Source organism: Panthera onca, chromosome D1 (assembly GCF_046562875.1).
Source record: "Panthera onca isolate mPanOnc1 chromosome D1, mPanOnc1 haplotype 2, whole genome shotgun sequence".
NCBI classification, from domain to species: Eukaryota; Metazoa; Chordata; class Mammalia; order Carnivora; family Felidae; genus Panthera; species Panthera onca.
In genome coordinates this window covers 68962487-68986099 of record NC_138348.1, presented here as the reverse complement: position 1 = coordinate 68986099, position 23613 = coordinate 68962487, and the positions used below count along the sequence as shown (strand labels likewise).

The window sequence follows — 23613 nt, the reverse complement described above, 5'->3', positions numbered from 1 at the left end:
AGCCCAGAAGATGAGAAGAATTGCACTAATATTGCAGGGACTAAAATTGATGGGAGGTAGTATCAGAGTTTCTAGGGAGCTAAGAGTAGTTTTAAAAATGAATAGTCTAGATGGACCTAGAGGGTATAATGTTAAATTAAATAAGCCAGACAGACAAAGATAAACACCATATCATTTCACTCATATGTGGAACTTAAGAAACAAGACAAATAACAAAAGAAAAGAAGAGTCAAACAAAAAAGCAGATTCTTAAATACAGAGAACAAACTGGTGGTTTCCAGAGGGGAGGTGGGTGAAGGGTGGGTGAAATAAAGGGGATTAAGAGTACATTTATCATGATAAGTATCAAGTAATGTATAGAGTTGTTGAATTATCATAAATAAAAATAGTCTAACTGGCCATTGCTTTCTAACTTAACTACGGAAAGTGTATGCAACAAATCCTTCTTTGCTGGAACACTGAAAGAGAGAGAACACTAAAAGGAGCATGAGCCAGAAAAGATGAGAAACACTACCCAATCACATTAATAAATCAACAAGGATTGCTGTGCCTGGAGGAACCTGTGGAGCAAAACACTGACCTTGGAAATGCACACCCACACTTGGATTGCTTCTCTGAACTCTCTCTGCTGGACAACACGGAGTCCACAGTGCCAGGCCTCTGGAGGACAGAGAAAGAGAAAGGTTATGCTTGGGGCAGTGGTCTATGACACATACAAATCAAAGCTATAGGCAGTCTCAGAGGCAAGGCTACCATGATACTCTCTATTGTTATTTCTTATTTATTTATTTATTTATTTATTTATTTATATTTTTTTAGTGCTTAAAGTCTAGAGCTTAAAATCCAAAGAGGAATTATCTCATTTATCACCCTGGATAGTCCCATACCAATTCCACTGATGCTGCCTTTTCTCAAACCATTTCCTCTTTGGAAATTACCTTCAGAGTTGATGGCTTCTTTTATACATCTTTAAAAGGAGAGCTGACTTATTTGAAACTATGAGGAAAATGAGCAAGGAAGCCAATTCCACTCTTGACCCAAATAATTCTAAGAGAAGGGTAAGAGAAGGGTAAGAGAAGGGCTTTGAAGTCACGTGGATTCATGTTCACATCCCCACACTGTTAAGTTATGTAACCTTAAACCCTGAGTATGTGGGGATAACAGGATCTAATTCATAGAATTTTTATGAGGTACTGTATGTAAGTGGCTGGCACATAATAAACACTCAACAAATAGCAGCTATTATAACTATTATCACATTTTACAGTAATGACATTATTACATTATACTAGTATAGAAATCCAAAATTATTTTTGGAATGATATGGTTTACAAAAGGCTTTGAAGGGAATTTGCAAAAAGAAGTTTTAAATATGGTTCCAGCAAAAGCAGCATCATTGAAATAAACCTACAGCTTCCCAAGAGAACTACTCTGCAGAACAACACTCAGGTTTAAGTTATGGGACATTTGGGGGAAAAGAATCACTCTCACCACTTTATAGCAATTTCCCAAAATGTGATTTTTAAAAAAATTTTTTTTTTTACATTTTATTTATTTTTGATAGAGAGAGACAGAGCACAAGTGGGGGAGGGGCAGAGAGAGAGGGAGACACAGAATCCGAAGCAGGCTCCAGGATCTCAGCTGTCAGCACAGAGCACGACGAGGGGCTCGAACTCACAAACCGCAAAATCATGACCTGAGCCCAAGTCAGACACTTAACCAACTGAGCCACCCAGGCATCCCCCCAAAATGTGATTTTTGCTGTTAACAAGCCTTGGATTAACCAAAAGTTCCACGATTCATGATTCAGGCAGTTAAAGCAGACTTCTCAGATCCTTTAACATGCCAGTGTGTTTTGTGCTTCTGTCCAGGAGGGTGATATATGCAGCAGCCCTCCATCTGCTTTGGTCTCCAGATCCTTTTTTCATAGAGTATCTCTCGGGATGACTACTTCTGGAAAATGCTCCTTCAAAGTTATGTCTTAGAGTGCAGCAGGCTGTCCTCTCTTATGACCATGTTATTAAAGCTACAAAGTTCTGTAGAATCCCTGAAGATTAGAGATGGGCCAGCACTTTGGCCTTGCTTCTGCTGTATTTTCATGGAAACGGGAGGGTGATAGCTGCGTGTTTCCACTTTACATACACAGGGTTAGTGCCTATCTTTAAAATCCTACATGAAGCCAGATTGTGCAGAAAACACCAAGAGCTTCATTATGCACAACTCTTAAATCCCCATCCCAGAGCTCCATGAAAGAGGAAATTAGAGAGTAGAGAGTAGAATTAGACCGTATTTATAGACTTTCATTTTATAGCCTTTCACTTAAAAATCAGGCTTTTGCTCTATAGGACCCAGGATTTTATAACATTCTATGATAATATAATTCATTTGTACCAATTTTCTTCATTCTTAAGGCACACTAAGCATTCAGTTAGTCCTGGTGATTAACTGTTTCACTACCTCCTTAAACTCTGCTATGTCCAAGTTAGCATGAAGGTCATACCAGCTACTGAATAGTTAATAATGATGGGGTCAATTGTGAAATTTCTTCCACAGTATGGCAAATTAAAAGCTAAAGATACATTTCCATGACTCGATTTATTGTAGTCATTAAAATAAAATACCATAAGGACACCTAGGTGGCTCAGTCGGTTAAGCATCTAACTCTTGATCTTGTCTCACAGTTAATGAGATCAAACCCTACCCCGGGCTCCATGCTGAGCATGGAGTCTGCTTGGGATTCTCTCTCTCATGGTCTCTGCCCCTCCGTTGTTTGCGCACTCTAAATAAATAAATAAATAAATAAATAAATAAATGCTACAACCAGCCAAAAAAAAAAAAAAAAAAGAGCCATTAGGAAGTCTGGTTCTACCACTTATTAGCACTCTGATTTCAGGCTTCCCACGTAATCTCTCTGAACCTCCATTTTTCTCATTTGTAAAATCAGGATGATAATAATGCCAGTTTTATAATGTTTTCCAACTCAAATGAAATAATAGATATGGAAGAATTTTTAAACACTATATGGTACTATAAAGTATTCAGAATTATGAACGCTTTTATTACTATTTATATTTTTCACTTGGCATTGACTCGAAACTTAAAGTTTCTTTGCCCTTCTAACCTTTTTGTTAAAGAGTTAACCATCTATAAAAAAGCATTTTTTTGCACTTGGGGTAAGTGCCATTTAAAATACATCAACCCAGGGCGCCTGGGTGGCTCAGTTGGTTAAGTGTCTGACTCTTGATTTCAACTCAGGTTACGATCGCATAGTTCCTGAGATTGAGCCCCACATCAGGCTGCATGCTGACAGTGTGGAGCCTACTTGGGATTTTCTCTCGCCCTCTCTCTCTGTCCCCCCAACTTGCTTGCCCACGCTCTCTCTCTCAAAATAAATAAACATTTAAAAATAATAATAAATAAAATGTCAACCTGAATTTTTCTTAATAATGACACACAGGTAATTCAAAGTTTTGATTGGGAGAGGGGTGTGGAGAAGGAAAACATTAACTTACATTTGTGAGGGCTTCAGCCAAAGCCCCAGTTCCATCCATTTTACAAAGGAAATCCTTATAAAATCTCATCTTCACTTTGCCGCCTTTAATCATGAGGATCCCGATTCCTTTGAAAGTAAACTCCACATTTGGTTTGATGGAAATGGATCGTGATAAAAAAAGCAAAGTTTCTTTCACACAGCTTTCCACTGTATCCCTGCTAAATGGACCCTGCAGGGATATTGTGACAAAATTAAGTGGAATAACTGGAATATCACCTAGAGGAGAAAGACAGGGTGGGAGAAAGGAAGTGTAAATTACAACAAGGTCATGTCATATACACTCACAAATAATTATCTGATTCTTAATACTCAAAAATAGAATTGTCCATGTTAAGTCCTTAGTTGTACCCTAACAGTAGACAGTAATCAGTACAATTTTCCTTAAAAGTATATATTTTGCTCACAATAAGAACAATTAGGTTTCTAAGCAAATTCCAGACAAGCTTTTGATTTTCCCTTGGAGACAATGTAATAACTAACTGCATTTCTTCATCAGAGGGTTTTCTGAAGTTTTCAGCCCTCTTATCTCTCAGGACATACTGTAGCAATACACTTGTCTGTCTCCTCCAATTATCACATCATTTTTAAATGTTTATAAATATCCATAAATGTCAAGTGTTTTGAAAAGATAGTTCAGTAGATGTTACCTTCAAATGAAAGTGTCTTATCGGAGGGTATCAGACTGGATAACTTGCTTTTTCTCCCTAATGAATCCCTAAATGACATTGCAAAGGAATATGGTATATCTAGCATAAAAATAAGATAGGGTCTATTCCACAAGAACAGATCACCAGTCAAAAAAGGGGATAAATAACAAAGGCGATCAAGATAATAAATCCGAAAAGAGGCAGCAACAAGATCCACTAATAGAGGAACAGGATAGAAAGAAGAACATTCTAAACATTCATTGAGCAAGCATTAATTTATAGCTTTCCAAGTGCCCAATGGTGCTGGATGATGAAGATTAATATCTGCAAAACACAAGCTTCCCTATATCAGCCATGGTCTTCTGTACAATTTGATGGTGATTCTATACCACCTCCCTCCATTTTTTTAATGAAGTTCTTAAAAGAAAATGCTATATTGCCTGCCTATGGATTGTTCCCTCCCATTTATCCAATGTCTCTCTTCAATCTGTCTTCTAGCCCACTTACTTCAGTAGGGACACTATCATCTCATAATGGACAAGCCAATGGATACATTGCAAATCTTAATCTCATGACCTCTCTGTAACCTCCATTGACCGTGCCCTCTCTATGCTCTTGTATCCATGGCACCACTCTTGGTTCTCCAATTTCCTCTTTTTTGGTCTCCTTTGCTGATTTCCTTCCTCATCTACTTCTGATAAGATGGTGTTTTGTTGTGCTGTTTTCTGTTGTTGTTGTTTTTAAACAAGACTTTGTCCTTGTCTGTCTCCTTCTCTTACTTTATATCTTCTCCTAGGTAAATTTTTCCAAATCCTGACCTCTAGTCTCCATCCCTCACCTGAGCTCTGGAACTACCTCCACCTACGTATCCCTACAGGAATTTCAAATTTAACATGTCCAAAAGCTAACTCATTACTTTATCTACCACCCCAACCTGCCTTCCCCCTTGCTTCCCTAAGGTGTTAATGACAAAAACGTACATCTATTTTCCAATAAATCGGAGTCATGCTACGTACCTTCCTTCTTCTTGCTACCCACCAGTCTCAACTGGCAGCCAAATCCCATCAGTTCTCCATAGGAAATATCTCACAAATAGATTCCTTCATCTTCCTCCTGATTGCCACTGCAATCAGGCTCCTACCATATTTCATCAAACTGCTATAATTAAAAGAACTATCCTCCTAAATTAAAAACTGGACTAGTACATACAGTTCCTTGCTCAAAAACTTTCAATGGCTCCCCACTGCCTATAGGATGAATCCCAAAGTCCTTATCATACTGCCTATAGCCCCTTACAACTTAGTTGCTTCCAACCACTTTTGTCTTAATTCCCTCCAATTGCCTCCACAATCATATGCCTTGGCCACAGAGAAATACCTTATTCTTATTCTTGAATTATTCTCATTGTTCCTGAAATATCTCCCACAGCTTCTATGCCAGCAAAGCCCTATCATTCTTTAAGACCTCCTGGTATATGTCATCTTCCTAAGCCTCCCTGAGCAAAGTTAAGCATGCTCTCCTCTGGGCTCCCCTACATTCAATCTAGTTCTGACCAATGTTGCTTTCACAGCATTTAATCAGGTTGCAATATTTGCTTATATATTTATCTCCCATGCTAAATTTTGAGCTCTTCAAAGCAAGGACCATGTCTTGATAATCTTTAAGAACCAATGTATAATGTTTAATTAATTACCTACTTAATTAATGATGAAGACCCATAACCCCAAAGCTAAACTAGAGACAGAATTGTTCTTGTGAATTAATTCAATCATATATATTTAATTCTGAAATTTCTTCAGCCTTGTAAAAAAATTAATTATAGATCTAAGCTACTTTTTTTGGACTATACTATGAGATCCAAGATGTTTTTGTTAAAAAAAACAAGTTGGCTTTATTTTCACTTTAATTGGTAGGTTTTTGATGAATTGGGGTATTCTATGCCTTCTGTCATAAAATTCTAGGTAAAGATGGCTGAAAAGTCCATCAAATCTACCATAAAGATCATATGCATAATGAATTCTAAGTATAACTTGTTGGTATTTGGTTTCCCAATATTTCATTTTTTGGTGGTAAGTTACGCTGAAAATTAACTTTCAGGGAAGTTACCATAAAGGCCAGTTTTAGCCTTTTCACCTGCTGACATTTGGGGTGGACTGCTTCTATCCACGTAGGAGTGCAATGCAAGAGGGGATGATAAGGAAGGTTAAAATGAATACAGCCCAGAAATCAGGAAGGACGTCCCCAAAGGCCTCTAAGTAACCAGGGGAGGTGTCACCAAGTCTACACACCAAAGCTGGAAGGTAAGTAAGCATCCTCTGTCAGGCACCATGTCCCTTTAGCTTATCACTATATCTCAAGTGCCTGGAACAAGGCCTAACACATAGTTGGCTCTCAGTAAATATTTGTGGAAAGAGGGAAGAAAGGAAGGGAGGCAGAAGGAAGGGAAGGGGAAGGAGGAAGGGAGAAAACAAGGGAGGAAGATTTTAGGGTGTGAGAGGTATATAAGGTATTCATTAAGTCTTTATGGAATCATTAGCCTCACTTCTAAGTTTTAATAATGTACATTATATATGATAGAACACAGTTAGTGATCTTTTTCATAGCTAATATGGACTGTAATTCTAATTACAGTCCCTAATTAACTTTTTCTCTATAACCACTTTTAATTTCTGAGAGTCTAAAAAAATGAACAAAGGCTGTATAACTCTGTAATGTGGCATGTAAATGTGCCTTGATATCACATCAAGTCTTCCCATGCCTGCCTCTTAAGCTACTGAGGTTTAAAATGTCCTGCAGGAAGACTGTCTATCATTTCCCACCTTGGCCCTTCCCTCTTCCAAAGGTACCAGGTGAAAAGTGAGCTGAAATCACAAACTGATAAAGCAGCAACTGAACAAACTTTGCCCTTCCATTTTCATTCCCAGGCCAGTAACTTTCTGAGAATGTCTTAAATATTGAAAAGATTTACCAGGAATGTATGTTTTGTTTTGTTTGAGTTCATGGATCCGTACTAACTTCTCTGCCATGATAAATATGGGTCTCTGAATCAGAATAAACTTGTTGTTTCCCACGTCAATTTTTTGTCTCGTGAAAGTAAAAGTTCCAAGCCCTGGAATCTGAACACCCTGAAAGAAAAAGGAAGGGGGAAAAAAAAGAGCAACAATCAGAAATCACTGAAGAGGTAAGGAAAAATAACCCTTAGTACCGCTATTCAAAAAAACCCATGAAAACAATTAAGCCTTAAATATTCAATGATTTCTAAACTCTCTTCCAGCTATAGTATGTCATGATTCTAAGTTCTCATGTAAGTATAAAATGTAATATATTGATCTACAATGCTTCTGACATCAGATCCTGCATCTCGATTACCATTCAAAGGCTGTGAGGACTAAGATAATTTGTATGGATGCCATTGCTACTTTTAATCTATATTTAAGATTCCTCTTATCCTAAATCGTGGGAAATTCTGAATTTTAATCATTTACCATTAGAAAGAAGGAATTTAAAAAGCTGTAAGAATCTCTGCTTTCTCATTCCTTCTTTTAGGTTTTGTCTCTCACTTAAAACCAGACAATCCAGCATCCAAGGCATCTGCTGCAGTGTAGTGATCTTGGCTGAGGGGTAGAAGCCAATGCTTTTGGCTCTCAAACTAGGCCTCTGTCTCCCTGGAAATATCACACCTCAAGGGTTACAAACTCAAATGCCTACAGGCACCACCCACGAAAGAACGCAAGGGAATGAAGGTAGCCAGCCAGAGAGTGCAGTGGCTAGAAAGTACAAACCCCATCCAAAGGGAAGAGCTCATTGTTGGCTCCAGCCAAGTGTCATCATGCAGGAATGGAAAACTGGTGTTGTTAAATCTGCTGATTTTTCAAGAAAAGAGAAACAAGTCCAAAACTTTATATAAACTCTCCAAATTTTAGGTTGGTGATGACTACTTCAAATTATCAGACCAAACAAGATAAGTTTGAAGGACGAATTCAGCCCATGGGTTGTCATAATGGGACCTGTGAGTAGGATATAAAAATTTCACAATTTCCCAGCTCCCTCCAAACTCCCCAAATCTCTGTCCAGTTCCATGGCATCCAAACTGAAGTCTGGGCAAAGTTTCTCATTTTTGGCAAGATGAGTTCAATCCCAGATTGTCTTCTTGTATTTCAGTTAAAACCCATTCCCTGCAAAGAGGCATGGCAGGAAGCATTACATCCTTCTATAGCAATGCCAGAAACTATCAGGTCACAGATCAACAGAATTCATCTAGTTCCTCTACATACATCCAGACTGGTCAGTGATCTGCTTGGTATCACTAGAGAGAACTTTTACAAATTCATTACCTAAGAATAAAATCCATGTTTGTTAAATCTACTATCTGTAAGTCATAGTGTGAGCATCATAAAATCACAGGACTGAAAGTCAAATTGAATAGCTCTAAAATCTGTTATTTTGTTCCCAGCAAAATTATACAAGACCAAGGAAGAAAGATCCTTTGGACTCTTGCATTAAACTTAAAGTATAAATCTTGCCTTTTGTAGGGATAGCTGTTGTTGCACAAATTCTGACACATTCCCCCAGATAGCAGAGACTTCTGAAATTCAAAGGAAATAAAAAATAATTGATGTAAGCACTCATGTGATAGTATCTAGTGCTAATAAATAAAAAAGTAAATGTGAACTGCAGAATCAAACAATAGTAATTCCTAATTAATTTAGAATTAACAGAAAATAAGTTCATTCCCAAAAGTTAATTTTCCTAGTAACTAAAGCTTACCATTTTACATTCCAAAAATGTGCTTAAAAATAACAATAACAATAAATTTTTAAATACAGTCTTTCTAGGATAAAGAGAACTCTGTCGCACATTTCCTTTTATTCTTTATAGAAGTGGGACAGAGTTCCTTTTATCCTATAAATAGAGTTAATCAAGTATAATCTAGTCTTTTCTTTTTTTTAGTTCTTTAGATTCTAGTTAGTTAACATAAAGTGTAATATTAGTCTCTGTTGTATAATTTAGTGACTCAACACTTCCATACAACACCTGATGCTCATTACAACTGAGCTCCTTAATCTCTATCACGTATTTAACCCTACCCCTTTTTTCTTAATGACCAATTCAAAAAGTATTTATTGAGTGTCTACTCTGTGCCCTCTGAAACATAAAACTTTATTCTTTTTTATTTTATTTTATTTAATGTTTATATATTTTTGAGAGAGAGAGAGAGAGAGACAGAGCATGAGCAGGGGAGGGGCAGAGAGAGGGGGAGACACAGAATCCAAAGCAGGCTCCAGGCTCTGAGCTGTCAGCACAGAGTCTAACATGGCACTTAAACTCTGGAACCAAACTATGAGATCATGACCTGAGCCAAAGTCAGACACTCAATCAACTGAGCCACCCAGGCCCCATATTTTATTTTAAATGTTTATTTATTTTGAGAGAGAGCACACATGTGAGTGGGGGAGGGGCAGATGAGGGGCAGTGGAGGGGGAGAGAGAGAGAGAGAGAGAGAGAGCGAGAATCCCAAGCAGGCTCCACATTCAGCATGTAGCCTGACACAGGGCTCAATCCCACAACCAGTCACAGACTGACCTGAAACCAAGAGTGGGTTGCCCAACCAACTGAGCCACCCAGACACCCCTAAACCTTCATTCTTATGACATTCTTTAACACAAAAGTAAAGCCAAGCACCATTAAGGCATAAAAGGCTGCTGTCTGGGCATTAAGTGTCTCTGTACTTCTTTCATTGCTTAATTCTTTGTTGGGGGCGGTGGGGGGGTGGTCTTTATAGAGATTGTGTGTGTGTGTGTGTGTGTGTGTGTGTGTGTGTCATCTTTCTCCACAACTCTGCCCAGATGATAACTCCATGACAGCAGAGACCTAAGTTGCTTTGTGCACTGAATCTTTGTGTACTATCAACCTTGAGTAGCATGTAGTAGTCTTTGATATTCTTTAAATGCCTTAGCCCATATAACATTATTACTAAACCCATAAAACAATATATTCTTTTTAAATTGAGATTCAGTTTGGCACATAATAATAGTGTCAGGTGTACAACATAATGATTTTATATTTGTATATATTGCAAAATGATCACCATATTTTTGCTTAAATCTTGACTTGCTTTTCATTCTCATTTGTTACTGTTAGACTACCAGCTGTCACGTCTCTCTACTGCTAGTGCTCTGCAGACCTGATCCTAATTTACTGCTTCTGATCTGCTTTGTTTTTGCTTTCAACAAATATACTAATATTATATCTAAAGTAATATTTTTAAAGTTTATTTATTTTGAAAGAGAGAGAGGCAGAGAGAGAGAATCCCAAGCAGGCTCCACACTGTCAGTGCAGAGCCCAACACAAGGCTTGATCTCACAAACTGTGAGATCATGACCTGAGCTGAGATCAAGAGTTGGTCACTTAACCAAGTGAGCCACCCAGGCGGCCCTAAAATAATAATTCTTGACAACAGACCTTTGGGTAGGGACCCAAGGGGCTTAATTTGAATCAGTGCATAGACTTCTTACTATCTGTTTTGAATGATCAGAGAGGGGTCTTCTATGTTTTTCTTGTTCTGAGCTGTTTTCCAAAAAGGAACTGTGGTAGAAAAATAAGTAGTTGCCAATAACTAGGGTTAAATACATGATATGAAGGGATACTCTAGGTATAACTAATATTTAGAAGTACTGAAAATTAAGTCTGTGTTGACATCTCCACTCCAAACCTAATTATGTGTATTAAAGATACTTTCCAATGAACTCTGTGCAAATCCAGAGTGTTATGTTTTAGTTTTCAGAATAAAAGATCAATAACAGGGTGCTTAGGTGGCTCAGTCAGTTAAGCATTCGACTCTTGATCTCAGCTCAGGTCTTGATCTCAGGGTCATGAGTTCAAGCCTCACCTTGGGCTTCCAGTGTGGAGCCTACTTTAAAAAAGAAAAAATCAAGAACAGTGACATTTACCAGGTTGCCACTTTGGGATATGGATGCAGTTGGTGGCAAAAGACTAGTTCTTTCCCCACTTTGGAAATTGCTTGATTTATTGGTATAACTTTTATTTCTAATGGTTTAAACTACTACCTAAAGCAGGGAAATTGTACTTTTAATTACAGCATGTCACGGTTATAAATATTTTTATTACTATGCCAGGGGAGGAGTAGTTTGGGCAATGAGAAGTAGCAGTGAATGATTCTCATGGGTATCTGGGAACAAGTTGGGTGATGGAAATTCACTCACCCACCAAGGAAACTAGGGCTACATGCTACAGTGAGCCAGGTGAAAAGATCCTACCCTTCACTCTAAATCACAGATACACAGTTTATTATAACCAAGTCTTTCCTCTACTCTGCTCCATCCTACTGTATTCCCCATTCCTCTCCACCACCATAGACAAAAGAATTCTACTTCTGGCTGCTAAGAACTAAGAAGGTCTTTCAACCAATACCAATTATATACTGAATTAAATTTTTCATCATGAACAAAAATGTCATTAATTTGCTAATAATACAGAATCTCCATATCCAGATTTACATGGAGACCTTTCAAAACTATGAAGTCAAAACTGTTAAGTCTTTTACCCAGGCTCACAATATGCAGCTCAAATTTCAGGAAAACAATCTATACCAAGTGGAAATGATTTAATTAGAGCCAGGAGAAACTATATAGCTTGCAACCAAACCCTAATGAAAAGACTTGACTGAGCCTAGCTGGAAATTTGAGGATCATCTTTCTTCATTTGAATGATATATTCAAGACTGCCATGTTGTTTTATTCTATAGAATCTAATGGGAAAAATTATATAAAAGCAGGGTTTATTATTCTAAACTGAGATTTGCTATTTTTTTAATGTTTATTTTTGAGAGAGACAGAGCAAAGCAGGGGAGGAGCAGAGAGAGAGGAAGACACAGGATCCAAAGCAAGTTCCAAGCTCTGAGCTGTCAGCACAGAACAGATGTGGGGCTCGAACCTATGAACTGCAAGATCATGACCTGAGCTGAAGTTGGACGCTTAATCAACTGAGCCACCCAGGCACCCTGAGAGATTTGCTGTTTCTTACTGAAGAAAAAAGAAAATATGCACATCATTCCCTTTGGGAAGTTGTAGGTTCCTGCATTTCAATTGGAATAGATTTGAAAATTTTACAAACAATGATTTTTAACTTTGATTTTTTCTGACATCCCAAAGTCAGAGAGGATATCACTGAATTGTCAAACAAGAAGAATTTTAATCCAGTCTAAAAAGCGAATTAAAGATATGCTACTTTTATGTTTTAGAGAAAACTGGAGTTATTATTTATTTTAATCAAATATTGAAATACCTAGAATCATTATTATAAAGAAATAATCCCCAGACATACCTTCTATACTCAGTTCAACCATCATTTGACTTCAAATTCTAAACATTTTATGCATTCAAACCATATTTTCAAACACAGTGCCAGGTAGCAAGAATGCTACATTTTATATATGATTATTAGAAAGAAGTGTCCATTATGTAAATTGTAGAATAATATATGCTTGAAATAAATACTAATACCAAATATAAGAGATAAGCTCCCTTGACTTTATTAGACATCTTCCTTTTAAAAACAACACACACACATTTTTTAAAATGTTTATTTATTTTTGAGAGAGAGCATGAGTAGGGAGGGGCAGAGAGAGAGGGAGGCAGAGAATCCCAAGTAGGCTCCCCGCTGCCAGCACAGAGCCCAGTGTGGGCTCAAACTCATGAACCATGAGATCATGACCTGAGCCAAAATCAAAAGTCGGACACTTAGCCAACTGAGCAACCCAGGTGCCCCATAAGACATCTTTTAAAATTAAAATACTGGCATACAAAACAAAAAATTCAAGAGTGATTTGAACAAAGAAACATATTCCCAGAGCATAGGAGCATAGTTCAGTGGAAAGATCAGTGTGTTGCACTGAAGACATGCAGACTTCCTGCCTCTGCAGATTGCTAGCTATGTGGTCTTCAATAGTTTTGCCCGGTCACATCCACAAAACGATGACGGGACCTTCTAAGTACTATAACTACATAATACTAAACTTTGGAGAAACATATGAAAGCCACAGGACTTAATACATACAATGATGAAAAGTTAATTTATGGGCTTTACTGAGATTAGAAGTTTATCCTCATCTCCTTTACAAGGGATCATTTGTGAACATTAATAAGTAGTCACTTATTAGTTAATAGTGATTTTAATAATGACTTTAATAATGATAACATTAATAATGACTTCTGTTTCTGTCATTCAACCAGTAAAGCTCTTGCTGAGGTCACAAACAATCTCATCAATAAACTCAATAGATATGTTTAGCTTTCACCTCCCTGACCCTTTAGTCATATCTAACAGTGGTGACCACTCTCTCCTCCTTTAAGCACCTCTCTTATGGGCTTTTGTGACACTCCTCTCTCCTGGATTTTCTTCCTACCTCTCTAGCCACTTCTTCTCATTTTCCTCAACTCAGCCATTAAATGTTGGGATTTCCAAAGATATAGCCCTAGGCCTTCATTTTTCACTCCATATTCTGCTGCAGCCGTTACATCTGTGCCCAGGACTTTAATGACCACCAATATGCTGATGACTCCCACGTGTTTGTTTAGATCCCAGAAACCCTCCCCATTTTAAGGTTCTTGACCTGTGTATCCAACTGCCTATTTGGATACCTCACAGAGACACTTCACTTGCTCAAAATCAGGATCTTCTTTCCCTTAAATCTTGCCCTGTATCCAGGGATTCGATCTCAATGACTGCCACCTTCATCTATTCAGTTATATAAGCCAGGAACTCAGAACTCATCCTTGCGACTTCCTTTCTCTCTCACCCTCCATGCTCAGCCCACCACCACAATCTCTAAATAGCCTTTCAGTCTGTCTACATCTCTCCATTTTTACTGCTACCAATTTAGACCAAGCTACCATTCAGTCTCATTTAAGTTACTGTTATAGGTGTTCTTGACCCTCTAATTCATTCCCCACTTTGCAACCAGAGCAATCTTTTCAAAACACAAACGTGATCATGTCATTCAACTCCTCCTTTATCTCCATGCTAGAACACTTAATGGCTTTCCACAGGCTTAAAATCAAGGCCACTATCCTTAATATGATTTACAAAGCCCTGATCACCCGACTCCTCCCTTTCTGTCCAGTCTCCTTTAGAACACTCCGGCTTCTGCACTTACAGAGCAGCCGTATTGACTCTCTTTCAATTCCTCGGTCACACCATGCTGTCTCTCATCAATGTGCTCTTGTTATTCCCTCTGCCAAGAACTCTGTCACCTCCCCTCCACTCCCTATTCCACTGATCCATTTCACCTATTTAACTGCAACTCATTCTTCACATCTCAGCTCATGTCTTCTTTTCTTCAACAAATCTTGACACACATTCCCATCCTCAACCACAGTAAAAGTTCCCAGTGTACCATGCACCTCCTCCTCGGTAGCACTTACTAATTGAAATTATTATTTATTTCTGTGATTATTTGGTTAATGTATATCTCTTCCCAACTAGACTATGTAAATTCCAAGGTTTTTGCTCATCGTCAGTTCTCTAGTGTCTAACACAGTAGGTTCTCAAAATTACTTGAATGAATAAATTATATGTAAATTTGTAAATAAGGCAAATATTTTTAACCCATAAAACCATTATACTTAATGCTTCTTTTATAATTATTTTAACAGGAAAAAGTAAGAGTGATGCAGGGGAAAGAAACGAGGCATCTACTCCTATTTATTTTGTCTTCTTAAGTCATTTGGTTAAAGTGTAGGCAACGTCCCTAGGTCACAATGACTTGATAGTAATAATAGTTTCCATTTCTGGAGCACCTTTCTTCCCAAGGGTTCCCAATGCTTACAAACAGATCTTGGTGTCACTCTAGAGTGACTCTTCTAAGAAACTACGCTTTTGATCAAGCCTAGTAAGTTTCTATGAGAAGCTGTCAGGTCTTCTTGCAAACACCCAGTTCCTTTTATGACCATCTCACTTTCTTAACACAACCCCAAAATATCAGGGGCAACAAAAGTAGCCATGTCGTTGCATGAAGTCTGAGAAGGACCCATTTGGAGTGGTTGTTTTTAGCTAACATTTAATGAGCACTTATTTTGTGCTAGTCCCCAGGCTAACACATTATCACTTTTAATCAAAATCTTCAGCTGGCCCCTTTCCCTCATTAACACGATCAATAAAGGAACTCTATGGGCATCCAATGGGAGCCTGCTGTGATTACTAGCTGGTTGCCAAGATAACCTGGCCACTCAGGGGATGGGGAAGGAGGTTTTCTGCCTGCCCCCAAGCAGGTGAAGATTCAGCCCCCAGAGCCCTCGCCTCACTTCACTTACCCTCCTGGCTCAGCGACCGAAGAGTACGAAGAGTACGCAGCCCCGGCTTGCTCTGGTCCCGCAAGGAAGGGACGATGGTGTCCAATATGTTGGTATTCATTTGGTTCGGTGCTGAGTCCTTGACCGGTCTCTTTTCTTTCTTCATTTGAAATCTGTACAAAAGTGACTTTCCTACCCTCAAAGCCCCTCTCTTCAGAGCTTTGGATGTACCTTAAAAATAAAAACTACCAAATATCGATTTGTGTTTTTCTAACACCTCCTTTCTCGCCGTCCCTTCCCACCCCGTACTGGCTCTCTCTGAGTGGCTCCCACCCCTGGAACCCCAAGAGCTGGATTGCACCAGTATGCAAAAATCCAAGCGCTCAGGGCCACCGAGTGAGAGCGTGCGCGGAGCCAAGAGCAAGAAAATGGGACTGAGGGAAGGTAGGCCAGCCGCAGGGAGGCCGTGGTGTGTTGCTAGGACGCAACAAAGGCTTGCTGCGTCGCTAGGGTGTCAAAGCATGGCCTTGGCCCCGCCTCCTATGTTGGGTAGAGCCCTACGTAGACAATGGGATTCTGGAGGGGCAAACAGCGAGGCTGGGGAGTAACTTTTTTAACTGTCTTTTCCTTCCCCTCTTACCCTGGGCAGCGAAGAGAATTGATCGCTTTTGTAACCACCTTGGACCAATTGGAGAAAATCTTTTAACCCTAGAAACGGACATTTGAGTCTCCGGATAAGTTTGACTTTGAGTCGGAATTTCTTTCTCGTCTTTGGTTTCTCCTGGACTCCCCTCCTAGAAAATGGAGAGCCGGAGGACTAAGGAGAGAAAAGAACTAGCAAGAGCTGATGTTTCTGTAATTACAGTGATTTTTTATTCCCTATACACGGCATGAGTGTCATCCTGCAGAATTGTTTTAATACCCTCCCCTCTGCTAATAATTACCCCAAAGCGAACACACATGTAAACTCCACCCAGGTCAAGAAATAGAATCTTGTATCCATCACTTACTACTCACTTAATATTAGGCAAGTTACCCTACACGCCCTGAGATTCTCTATGGAAACTGAGAGTTAATAAAACAAAAGTGACACAAAGAATTTCACCAAAGTGTGTTCTGTAGAATACTAACTACTTATGGCATAATTAACAAGTGGAAAAAAGAAGGGAGAAAGAAAGAAAGAAAGAAAGAAAGAAAGAAAGAAAGAAAGAAAAGAAAGGAAAGAAAGGGGGAAGGAGGGAGGGAGAAAGAAAGAGAAAAAGAGGAAGGAAGGAGGGAAGAAAAAAAGAAAGGGGGAAGTGGGGGGAGAGAGGGAAGGAAGGAAGGAAGGAAGGATGGAAAGAGAAAGAAAGAAGAAAGGAAAGAGAAAGAGGGGAGGGAGGGAGAGAGAAAGAGAAAAAGAGGAAGGAAGGAAGGAAAGAAAGAAAGAAAGAAAGAAAGAAAGAGAAAAGAAAGAAAAAGAAAGAAAGGAAAGAGAAAGGGGGAGGGAGGGAGAGAGAAAGAGAAAAAGAGGAAAGGAAGGAAGGAAACAAAAAAAAAGAAAAGAAGGAAGGAAGCTGAGACAGGGAAAGAGGAAGACAGGAAGGGAGGGAGGAACAAAGAAAAGGAAGGAAGGGGAAAAAGGAAGGGGGAGGGAGGGAAGAGAGAAAGAGAAAGAAAGAAAGAAAGAAAGAAAGAAAGGAAGGAGGGAAGGAGAGGAAAGGAAAGAAGGAGGGTGGGAAGGAAGAAAGGAAGGACAGGGGGACTATCAGCACTGAAATGCCTCATTCTCCCTCCAGGCATTATTCCAGAAGATACTATAAATCTGTTTTGCCTGTGTTTGAACTTTCGGAATTTATATAGTATGTGTTATTTTGTGTGTGGCTCTGTCACTCAACATTATGTTTGTGAGATTTCTCCATGGTTTCTGTACTAGCAATTTGTTCATTTTCATTGTTGCATATGTATGGATATGGCACAATTTGTTGATCCATTCTGCTGTTGAGGGAATATGTGAGTTATTTCCATTTGGGGCTATTAGGAATAATGTTGCTGCAAACATTCTTGAACAAAACTTCTGATGCACATACATATTCATTTATGATGTGTATATATAACTAAGAGTAGATTACTGGGTCATGGGAAATGCAGATTTTAACACATAATGCCAATCAGATTTCCAAAGTGACTGACTCTTGCAATGGTAGTGGGGAGGAGAAATTTTTGGCATTTACTATGAACAGAGACCAGGGGTCCCTGATGGTCCGCAGTGTATAGGACAGTCCTGTACAGTGAAGACGGTTCCACATTCTGCACTGTGTTTGAATATCTCATCAGATTTCCATGTAAGGAAAAAAAGGCTATTTATGAACCTAGAAAAAAATCCACTTTGCATGTAAATACAAAGAAGTTTCTGCTTAATTTCACTATCACTTAATTTCCTAGAAATTCAAAATCCAAGTAAACTGGGGAAAAATTACACCTTTTTTTTTCAGGATTTAAGGAGAATTCTTCACTATTTAGGAAAACTGTAATCATCACATCAATGCGGATGGTAGCTGAGTAGCCAACACATCTCAACCAGGCTGCGTTTGTAGCTGCAGCATTCATAGTGATTCTTTCTGTTGGTATAAGCATGTGGTAACTTCCTCTGCCTTCCAGCATAGTCATGCCTAGACATATATGCCAAAATACATATTATTTTACTATACATTACTTACATTATGCAAGAGTTCTGACTTCATATTCATTTTTAAATGGTTGGAGTAAATAAGCTGTGCTATCCATAAACCTCGTTTCAAGATGGTAACAAGGCATTCAGATAAAATACTTGTTATGAAAAAGAACCATTGTGTCTAATAAGACTGAGAACTTCTGTGCTAGAAAATGACAAACTCCATAACTCAGCCTTTCTCTCTCTACCTTAAGAACTAGGTTTGGGGCCTTTCATAAGCTAATTTCTTGAGGAAATAATTTCTTCCCACTCTCTCTTTTACACCTGCCTTTTGCCCTTGGTCTATGATGGTGTTTAGACTTCAAGCACTTGTCTTTGCAGAATAAGCTGTCTCAAATCCTTTGGGGAAATAAGCAGGGAATATTGTTGAATGGATCAGCAGTAAACAATGGGCAAACTTTTGTGACAGTTGTCTTGACAACTGCTGAGTCAGCTAATTTTTAGTGGTCATATCAGCATTATTATTCAATCTTAAGAAAATAATGAAAGTGTAGAAATACATTAGTTTCTTAGAATAATAGATTAGATTGAGTTAAGCATGGTGATGATGCTTTTAGTCTCTCAAAAAGTTATCTTCAGTTTCAAAAAATGAAGTGATTATGAAATGAAATCATTATGAACAATTGCTAATTATTAGTGAATTATAGATGACCAAAGGTAGATCTACAATTGATAAAGGCAAAGACCTTTCTTTCGACATCTTTTCCTTTTACCAAAGGTCTCCTGCCAAAAGAAGCTGTGGAGATACATGTGACCCAATGTTTACTAGCAACTTTCAATGAACTATAAACATTATATATCCTGAAAAAACATAACCTTTAGTTGGTAACAAAGCTCAGGCACACCATGCAATTCTACTAGTTAGGATTTGCTCTTTGGATATACCTGCATGATACAAACAAAGATTTATGTATATGTAACATTATTTGTAATGCTAATCTTAGAATTTAAGATAACTATCACAGGGAACCAGTTAAATTGTACAATGTACTTTGGAATACATTTTGAAGAATTTGCTTAAAAGAAAGCTGTAACTTTATGTGGTGATTTTTAAAAAGTTTCAAGATACATTAAGTGAAAACTTGTTGCAGAATAGTATTAATAATGATACTACTTGCTTCAAGTATGCATACACATATAAATATGTATGTATATTCATATACATGTTTATAAATTCATAGAATATTTGAGGAAAGATACATAAAAGTATTAGCAGTGATTATTTCTGGATAGTGTGAAATCCTGTGTGGAGAGGGAGGAGTTCAGAGAACTTTTATGTTCACATTTCTCCTTTATTTACTGTTTAGACATGGATTATCTTAGTAATATTTTAAAGGTAATTTGCCATAGAAAGAGAAACAGAGGACAGAGAGAGGTACTGGCAGAGTGCATGGATTTATGAAAAATACTGAAGGAAATAAACTGGGCCAATATTTTCCAAAGTACTTTAATATACACATACTTTTCTGTAAGCTTCAACTTGCCTTGTAAAACCCACACTAAATGAGCAGTTACCTTTACCCAGACCCCAAAGCATACACAATATTCAGTGGCTCATATTAAGGGCCACTTGGAAATCTGTTAAAAAAGAAAACACTTGTGGGGCGCCTGGGTGGCTCAGTCGGTTAAGCGTCTGACTTCAGCTCAGGTCACGATCTCGCAGTCCGTGGGTTCGAGCCCCGCGTCGGGCTCTGGGCTGATGGCTCGGAGCCTGGAGCCTGTTTCCGATTCTGTGTCTCCCTCTCTTTCTGCCCTTCCCCCGTTCATGCTCTGTCTCTCTCTGTCTCAAAAATAAATTAAAAAAAAAAAAAACACTTGTAATACTCTTGTTTTCATATTATACAACACAGAATAAGAATTTGCAATAAATAATTTAACCCACATCTATTAGGTATCTAATACGTGTCATGTACTTTGCTAGTTGGTAAGAGGAATACAGCAGAAGAAAATCCCCACACATGAGAAGTACACAATTCATTTGCCATTTGACAAATATTTATTGAAGAAGGTTCTGGGGCACCTGGGTGGCTCAATCAGTTAGGCGTCTGACTCTTGGTTTCAGCTCAGGTCATGATCTCAGGGTCATGGGATCGAGCCGCGCATCAGGCTCTGCACTGACAGCGCAGAGCCTGCTTGGGATTCTCTCTCTCTCCCTCTTGCTCTGTCTCTCTGCCCCTCCCCTGCTCAAGCTCTCTCTCTCTCTCTCTCTCAATGAATAAATAAACTTAAAAAATAAAGAAGGTTCTAAAATCAGGAAGAGTTCGAAAGTCAAAGTGCAAATTGAAAATTCAATCAATGGGCAAAATCACTCTAGAAATACCTTCTGAGGAAGGCCCTATGTTAGAGATCCACATAACATCTCTTGGTTTACAGACCTAATACAGCCAGTTTTTCCTCCAGCTTTAGGTCAGATCACTTTCTTATGATCATGTAATGAAGCAATTGGCTTATGATTAAAAAGCAGTCTTGTCTGAAAAATTCAACCAAATAGTGGAACTGCACTCAACACTGTCAGATGCTTACACTATGACAGATACTGGGGAACTGAGACAGACTGAAAATGCACCAGATACATATCTTCAATCCCTTGCCTACTCCAGGGCTGCTTTAAGAAGTGTACTTGTGGTCGCTTTCTACCACATTAGCTAAGATGGAACTGCATTTCCCAAAATACCCTTCTCCGTATGATTCTATGTGAGGGTTAGTAAAAAGAGACATTTGTGTGAGATCTGAAAGGCAGAAGTAAAGCAGAAGACATTTTTGTGCTCTGAAAATCATTGTAGAGCCTGGCGCTGATCTGCTGGCTCACCATATAGGCACAGGCCAGCAGCCTGGCTGCAGCTCTCTGGCTCCCATCAGATCTTCTCTGTTAGCTCTTCCACACTAAGTGCATGTTCATCAGTGTGGCCATAGGCACCACCTTATCCTACAGATGACATTTATCACTGAGGGTTAGATACAATGAGAGACAAATGCAAGTCCCAATTTGTCCTCACAGGTTCTAATTTGCCCTCATGGGTTCCAGCTTTTTCTCACCAATCCTAAGCTATTTTTATTCTCCCCCATTTCATGACCATCTTTCCTTCCTGACTGTTGTCCCTGCTGACTTCAGGCCGAACACCAGACATAGACTGCCTAACCGGACCTTACAATTATGTAAGGGCTAATGACCATAACAATCCCATATTCTTCATCATTCATGGGGCTTCTGCTTCTCTGACTAAACCCTAACTACAGGACTAGTCATTAAAACTGAAGTGTTTACATTTAAATTACAGTAAAACCTTGGTTTGTGAGCATAATTCATCCTGGAAACATGCTTCTAAACCAAAGCACTTGTATATCAAAGTGAATTTCAAGAACCATTGGCTCAGTTCTGATCATGTGATGTTCAGTGTCATGTACTACTCGTATTGCAAGACCTCACTCCTTTATCAAGTTAAAATTTTTAATTTCTATTTGTTAATGTTTATTTTTGAGAGAGAGAGAGAGAGAGAGACAGAGTATGAGCAGGCAAGGGGCAGAGAGAGAGGGAGACACAGAGTCCGAAGCAGGCTCCAGGCTCTGAGCTGTCAGCACAGAGCCCAACACAGGGCTCAAACCCACAAACCATGAGATCATGACCTGAGCCAAAGTCAGACACTTAACTGACTGAGCCACCGAAGTGCCCCTATCAAGTTAAAATTTATTAAGAATATTTGCTCGTCTTGAGGAACACTCACAGAACCAGTTACTCACAATCCAAGGTTTTATTGTATTCTCTTCAGCTTTACTTAGACTTGACATGATATAAATTAAGAGCTTGCATACTGCATCTCTATTATAAAGACACGCTAACCCTCATATTAGAGGTATGAAGACAATGTAATGGGAGTACAAGACAAGGAACATTACTTAAAACTAAGATGATTTGTCTGAATGCCAAGCAAAGAGATTTGGGATTTATTTGGAAGATGTAGATGTTTCCTGAAGGCCTGGGAATAAGATGATGGACTGATCACTCACAGAGTATTCTATTCTCCATATTTCATTACATGGCATAAGGAATCCATATGTCATATGGCAACTAAAGTCAGAAAAATTGCTGAGGGAGATGAAGGAAATCTACCAAATGATTAAACGGATAAGTGCTAGCCATGGGAAGGCTGGCCACAGGATGATTAATATCACTGACAGTGACCACTGTTTATAAACTTTGACAGATGACGTGGCAAAGATGCAACACAACTGAAAAAAAAAGGTGAGTTAGTGTGACAAATGAGAATATTTTGAGCCTAAGCTATGAAATGATAACCCAAGGAAGAAATAGAGCAAGTCTGATCAAATCAGACTATTTAAAAACAAATCAAGTAATAGCACACTATCACCATTCTGCCTGGCCTATCTACAGGATAAAAGTCACACAATAGGACTTTCTCATGTTTAATAGATGTGACAAACAAATAGATGTGTTTAATGATGACAAATACTAATAGAAGTAATTTACATATTTTTTTGAGTTTATTTATTTATTTTCAGAGAGAGAGAGCACAAGTAGAGGAAAGGCAAAGAGAGGGAGAGAGAATCCCAAGCAGGCTCTGCACTGTCAGCATGGAGCCCAATGTGGGACTCAGACCCACGAACCATAAGATCATGACTTGAGCCGAAATCAAGAGCCAAATGCATAACTGACTGAGCCACCCAGGTGCCCCAATTCCCATATTTTTTAAACTTTATTTTGAAAGAGAGAGAGAGTAGGGAAGGGGCAGAGAGAGAGGGAGCGACAGAATCCCAAGCAGGCTCCATATAGTCAGTGTAGAGCCCAATGTAGGGCATGACCTGAGCCAAAATCAAGAGTCAGATGTTAAATGACTGAGCCACCCAGGTGCCCCCAATTCCCATATTTTAAAAGAAACAATGGGAAAAAACAAAATGAGAAAGGGTTTTTGGCTTCCAAAAATTCTAAACTTACAGTTACTTGTCCAATTTTACCATTATATTATGCCATTCTACATAGGCAAAACAAAACGTATATTCTACAAAGGAATATTTCTTGATTATTTTTTTAAATGAAGACTACTGATCAATAAACAAGTTCTGAAAAGAACTGAAATGTAGATGCCTTTAGGCAATGTGAGTTAAGTTGGTTAGCCAACTCACCTCACACAGTACACAAAGATTAATTTAAAATGGATCAGAGAGCTAAATCTAGAGGTAAAAACTATAAAGCTTCCAAAATAAAACATAAGAGAGAAATTGTGTGATCTTCAGGTTAAGCAAATATTTCTTAGGACATAAAAAGCATGAATTATAAAAGCAAAAATGTAATAAATGGGACTTCATCAAAATTTGAAAGTTTTGCTCTTCAAAAAACACCATTAAGAAATGAAAAACAAAGACACAGGACAAGAA

The 23613-nt window shown here is 38.5% G+C and overlaps 1 protein-coding gene across 1 annotated transcript in view; it reads right to left on the bottom strand.

The window, feature by feature from the left end:
* Positions 1 to 15963, bottom strand: part of LOC145712469 (coiled-coil domain-containing protein 81-like) — a 37766-nt gene extending 21803 nt beyond the window's left edge. The window contains exons 1-5 of the mRNA XM_081790341.1: positions 15531 to 15963; positions 8724 to 8785; positions 7169 to 7325; positions 3513 to 3769; positions 581 to 660 (exon numbers count right to left, since the gene is read on the bottom strand). Of these exons, the coding sequence (XP_081646467.1) occupies positions 581 to 660; positions 3513 to 3769; positions 7169 to 7325; positions 8724 to 8785; positions 15531 to 15675 (701 nt within the window). The 5' untranslated portion in view covers positions 15676 to 15963. The remainder of the gene's footprint in view (positions 1 to 580; positions 661 to 3512; positions 3770 to 7168; positions 7326 to 8723; positions 8786 to 15530) is intronic.
* Between the last annotated feature and the right edge of the window lie 7650 nt (positions 15964 to 23613).